Genomic DNA, 6,000 nt, shown 5'->3' on the forward strand with positions numbered 1-6,000 from the left:
CTTCCCCCCTCCCAATCTTGGAGTTATTTTCAACCAGTTAGATGCATCTGACATACACTCATCTGCTCCTAATAGCTTCCCTTTTTAGTCAGTCCTCTGGGGTGTTTTATAAAGCTGTTCTTAAAGTTACGAAGGACTTAGGAAACAACTGATGATCAGTTCCTATGTGCTATACTTATCAGAATTTCAATAATTCAGCAACAAGAACTGATCACCAGTCGTTCGCAAGTCATTCATAACGTTTCAAACAGCGTTATTAAACACCCCCTCCCCCAGGTGCTAGTTTGTACTTCTCAATGCCCTTAAAATTTCAGACTCAACCAAGCGCTCCAGTTCGACGGGGTGGACGACTACGTGATCTTGCCAGGCATACAGACCCTGGACATTGACGAGAGCTTCACGCTGGAGGCATGGTGTTACCTGGAGGCCGGTTTCCCTTCCTCCACTCTGCCCCTCTTTGGGGCCCAGGATGACAGCATCTACATGGTGATAGAGGATGGGTAAGAATTGCTGGTATAGGGCGGAGCTGGTAGGGGTGTAAAATACCAACGTAATGATACCATAGCTTTTTGTTATGGCGAGCAATGGTTAGCAACAAATGTATTCACAGACCGGGCCAGGTGAGGTTGTTTGAAAGCAGAAGAAAGAATCGTTAAAAATATATGGAATGTTTCTAGATATTCATTTCACCTCAAAAGTGATGTTGAGAGTATCATAAATCAACACAAATCAACATGCATTTGGATTTCAGGGCCCCCTTAATAGTACTCTATGTCCTTAGTCAGAGGCCCTCTCCTTGTTATTGGGGAGGGTTGTGGGTAAAACATCCTAAAATCAAGCTTTGTAGTACTAATTATTTTGAGATCTTCAAGTGTAGTCATTACTCATGAGCTTGGAGACATCCTAGCAGACAACACTTCAACTGAATAATTCAGTTTGTCACTTTCGAGATACAGATTAGCTTGATTCTCCCATCACCCACCAGTGCGAATTCATCAATATGGACAAAAGTGCTTTTAAACAGTGTTCTGTTGATTTTTTTTTTTCACTCCCAATTATTTTGATAGCAAATTTTGTTCTTTTAGCAGCATACATTGTAAGTTTAGAAATTCAGACAGGTCCACGAGGCATCTCTTCTTAGGCATGCCTCTCTACTGGGATCTTTAACTCCACCTCATTTCATTTCCCTCTGTTTAATTCACTTCCGTTATCACAATGAGAGAGACTCTGATAAAAACTAGTTGGTACTTACAATCTGTGGTTGACTCCTGACATTGAAACTTCCTGCATGTGTTGTATGAAAGTGTATATACCTGTTTCTCCTGTATTTATTTATATGCCTATCTACCTATCTGCATAATGCATCAAATGTGTTTATCTCTCTATCTTTCTCTATCTATCTATCTATCTATCTTTCTCGTTTTCTATTCAATATCTATCTCACTTATAGATATATCTATGGAAAGTATGGCAGCTACATGGTGAATGCCTCTCTGGCTGCACTTGTTGGTGAGACGTGGACTCATGTAGCATTGAGGATGGATGTTCAAGGTATGTTACTTGATTTGATGTGATTTGTCGGAAAGATGAGAAGAATATTTCTCTTTTTTTATGGGTATATGGCTTTTGGGAATGGAGGAGGAAGAAATGAAAAGGACAAGAAAGAGGAGGAGGTTTGAGTCTTTACACCTGTTCCTCATGAGAATCTACCCATCCAGTATACTCCCAGTAAAAATTCAGGTCCCTAAATGACCTGGAACAAAATTGTGGTATACAAAAGAAAACCACCTGTCCCAAGGACTTTATTCTAAAGTATTTAGTTAACTCTACTTGCCTTTCAGGTCTGATAGCTATCTATCATCTTTTATATACATTGTTACCTGTTTGAAAATTCAGTATTGCAAATCTTGCTATCAATTTTGAATGGCCTATTTTCTTCCTAATTTCTGTGAACATAATCATTGCTACATATTGCAAGGTTTGTAGAATGAGTGCTTTAATGACTCTTATGTAACCCACATCTGTATTGTGTTTGTTTGTTTCGTGTTTGTATATCATAGATTGTATGCTCTCAGTGTTTGTGAATGGCACCTTGGAAGCCACAGTGAGCAATGTTCCCGGTCTGACGTGGGTAAGTGGGATATGATACGTTGAGTTTGATCTTTGTGCAGTCTTTTCTGTGAAATTCACAACTTGTTTTTATTCACACTTGTGACTGATCCAGCCCCACATTAAACGAGTGCAGGAGGCTCCATGATCATCTGTCAATTATGATTAGATTGCTTTTGCGTAATTACCTCTGGTTAAAAAGTATATTCACCCTTGATAGCTATAAAGAACCTTGTATGCATTGTTCCCAACTGGTGCAGTTATTTTGAAATAATATTTGACAAATTTTGGTATAGAAAGTAAAAATAAATTTCCTTCTTGTTGGACTGAAATACATTGCTGCACCTGACTGGGCCTGAGATGGACAAAATACAGAATTCTGATGAGCAAATGTGGCAGATTGACTCAATGAGGACAGATTGCTTTTTGCTACAACACGCATTTCCCATAGACCCCTGCCCGACTATACTCGGGACTCGTCCTGGGGGGCGTTTCATCAACGAGTTCGTCGGAGGTTTTCACCGACAAATTTGCTATCAGCCAATTAGACGCAAGGATTTCAGTAGCTTTTAACAGTTGTCAGTGTAAATCACTGACAAAAAGTTTCATGAAACGGTCCCCAGAACAGGTTAAGCATAGCAAGTACAGGATTAATCATTATTGTCCTAGTGACATAAAAGAGACCAAAGACTTTTTTACACCCTTATCTTCCCTGCAGAGTTCTGATGTAGCCATGTATCTTGGAAGTGACAACAGCAGTAATTTCTTCCAGGGGACCATGGATGAGGTATGATGTAGTGGATTTCTCCTTCTCTTCATCCTTTTTCTCTCATAGGGAACCTTAAAATATTCTCTAACTCTTTATGTGCCACGTCCGCATGCCCGACTAAGTCGACGGCGTGCCAACTACGCCTATTCTGCTCAAACGCACAAACCTGCCCAAACCGATCAATGAATTGCCAAATGCCAAGGTACAATGAAAGCGTTTCTCGCGATTCTGTTCGTCTGACATATAACTTGAATTCTATGTGGTGATTGACTAGCAAGCAGTGTTCCGTACTGAATTATGCGTGCAAATTCTAAGTTCCTGTCACTATATTGTGTGCAAAAGTCATGCCTTTTTACAATAATTTAGTTCCTGGTCATTTTAGAGAAAAGCAATAACAGATTCGTCATACAATTTACATCAAAGCAAAGCTTGCCATTTTCTCAACAACTATGCTCACTACAGGTCCAGCTAAAGAGAAATCTATAAAGGTTACATAGATTTGAAAAAAAAAAAAAAACAGAATGTTTTCTCAAAGCATTACTAATGTCTCAGAATAATGTGGCACACATGGGGTTTATACCATGGCACATAAAGAGTTAACCATTGAGGACAAGCTAATTTTGCTCAAACAAAAATGTTTCCCATAGACTCCTGCCCAAGTGTATTCAGGACTAGTCATCAAGGGGTTAAATTTTATTTCGTTACCATTTCATTGATTGTGTGGTTGCTGTGGATGTTCAGGAGAGACTTCAGTATATTTTTACTCTTCCAGAATCTGTCAATACAGATTCAGAGCTGCAGTTACTGTAATTTTCTTTGTGTATCATCTTTGTAGTTCTTCTACGTAATTCAATGTTCCAGTGAATGTCCTTGCATAATGTACATGTACATGTATTATAGATCTAGCGTACAGTGGACTCCCATTACAACAAAATCCTTGGGACCAGCAGTTTTCTTGAAGTCATATGGAAGTCTTGTTATAAGCAAACAAATATGCAATAAAAAAAAGCATGGAGAGGAATAATGTTGCGGCCTGAATGGTTGTTTTGATATAACCGGAATTTCGGTATAACCGTGTTTGTTATAACGAGAATGCATTGTATAGGCCTATGGATAGTCCCATTAAAGAGGTTTACTCCTTACAGTTTCTGATGTGTTGAGAATTTCTTTTCACAGTTTTCCTCTTTTTTCTTTTTTTTTGGGGGGATATTTTTTAAGTGTTGTTAATGTTTCAGCATTGTGAGAGATGTTTCTTTCACATTTTTTACTTTTGCTTTCTAGGTGAGGGTATGGGGCTTAGCCTTGCTGGACGATGAGATCGAAGAACACATGCAGCTGCCTGGACTTGAGTGGCAGAAACATAAAATGCTGCTAGACGGTCACTACACGATGGACAGCGAGACAGATGGTAAGTGTTCAGCAGATGCTGAAACAAGACTTTAAATTCCACGCATATTTTCGCTAATAATTTCATTTCTGTTTCATTTTGCCTTATGAAATAGATCACTTCACCAAACTGCCAAGAATACTACCACCCTCTTCATCAATTTGATTTCTTGTTCATTTTACCTAATGAAATAGATTGTTCAATTTCTACTGCAAATGAATAATCTTTTATCTAGCTACAGATGCAGATTAAACTTGTTAAGGACCAAAATTAACCATGCAATAATTTTTTTTTTCCCCAGAAGCCAATTAAATGTCACCTCTGTATATTAAGATTTGATGAAAAATTGTGTTGCTTGCAAAGCATAAGCCAAGAAATAAACAGAAACCAAATAATTTGCCAGACCTTAGTGTGGTTTCTAGATGGTGTAGACATCTCATGAATACAGGGATTTTACGAGAATATAAAATATGTTATTGTTGTCTCACTTTCGTATGAAAGCGTATTGAAGTTGAGTTAGAATGCTATGAAAGAAGACCTCTCCTCTGGCAAAAATCGCAAATTCATGACGTGTCTTTGCAGGGTCGACGATGTTGGTGGACTCTTCTCTGTATGACAACCATGGTCTCATCGAGGGCGGGGCGTCCATCGTACAGAGCACCCTGGATGCGGGCCGATTTCAAGTCACTTACCCAGACTCGAGGCGAAGGAGGAGGAGGAGGCGGAGTGTGGACCCCCATGGAGAGCTGTGATACTTCACATGCTCGACAAACTATTTCATTATCACCTCTTCCATCTGTACTAAAGAATACTAAGCTGCAAACTATAGAGACTGGAGTCGTGTTGCCTTTTCACGAGGCTTTGATAGCAATTTATGCAGAAATGACGGGAACAATCATAGACTCTTGGCTGCTTTTATGACAAGATAACAAGGCTGATAAAAGCGACTGTAACAAAGACTATCAGCTAAAGTGCCTCATTATGGTATCATTATACCTCATTAGTTGATAACTCTGATTGTTATTCCTTTTGTACCTTGACAGCCAGTACTTGAGACATGTTTCATCCACTGAGCCCACAGTCCTTCTTCGGGTCAAAGTTTTGTTCCACTGAGTATTTCTTTCCCTTTTATGAAAGCTTTGACCTTTGCTTTGATAATTGTTTTTTACAAAGTGGACAGTGTGGGGGAGAGGTCAGTGTTATTTCCCCATGTTCTACGGAGACTGATATGGTTGCACCATGCTCTTTGGAAGTAAATGTCAAGTATTATAAAGATCTCTGTTATGTGTGTACAAGTGAGCTTCAAAAAGCTCTTTGGACCTCCATCTTATGTCCAGTATTGTGGACAGAAGGACAGAGGGATTTGACCTGTGTCTTGGACAGAGTATTTTCTGTCCAGATTACAATAGCTGGACCCATTGGCCATTTGAACCCCAAGCCTTCTGATTGTCAGGCAGACACACTACCACTGAGCTGAGCCACGGCATGCCTTTTTTGCTGTTGATTATCAACCAGGCAGACAAAGTAAGAAATTATGCAACTCCCATTCAGTCGAGATTTTTTTTTTCCGTCCTGTAAAGTTTATCCTGTACATTAAATTGCCTATTTGAATGTGACCGAGTGTATAGTTAGAAGTGTGCTACATGTGTGTTTTTGTATTGTAAAGAATACAAGGGTGAAAGAATATATTTTGTGTCATATTGTACAGTCTACATCACCTTGCTACGTCTGTTGT

General features: G+C 39.2%; 1 protein-coding gene across 1 annotated transcript in view; it reads left to right on the plus strand.

Moving 5' to 3' along the window:
• The window catches only part of LOC140246870 (uncharacterized), a 110,976-nt gene extending 105,959 nt beyond the window's left edge, over positions 1 to 5,017 (plus strand). Inside the window, exons 64-69 of the mRNA XM_072326196.1 lie at positions 315 to 500; positions 1,451 to 1,551; positions 2,061 to 2,131; positions 2,828 to 2,896; positions 4,160 to 4,286; positions 4,848 to 5,017. Of these exons, the coding sequence (XP_072182297.1) occupies positions 315 to 500; positions 1,451 to 1,551; positions 2,061 to 2,131; positions 2,828 to 2,896; positions 4,160 to 4,286; positions 4,848 to 5,017 (724 nt within the window). The remainder of the gene's footprint in view (positions 1 to 314; positions 501 to 1,450; positions 1,552 to 2,060; positions 2,132 to 2,827; positions 2,897 to 4,159; positions 4,287 to 4,847) is intronic.
• The last annotated feature ends 983 nt before the right edge of the window (positions 5,018 to 6,000 follow it).

This window comes from Diadema setosum, chromosome 3 (genome assembly GCF_964275005.1).
Source record: "Diadema setosum chromosome 3, eeDiaSeto1, whole genome shotgun sequence".
In the NCBI taxonomy this organism is placed as follows: Eukaryota; Metazoa; Echinodermata; class Echinoidea; order Diadematoida; family Diadematidae; genus Diadema; species Diadema setosum.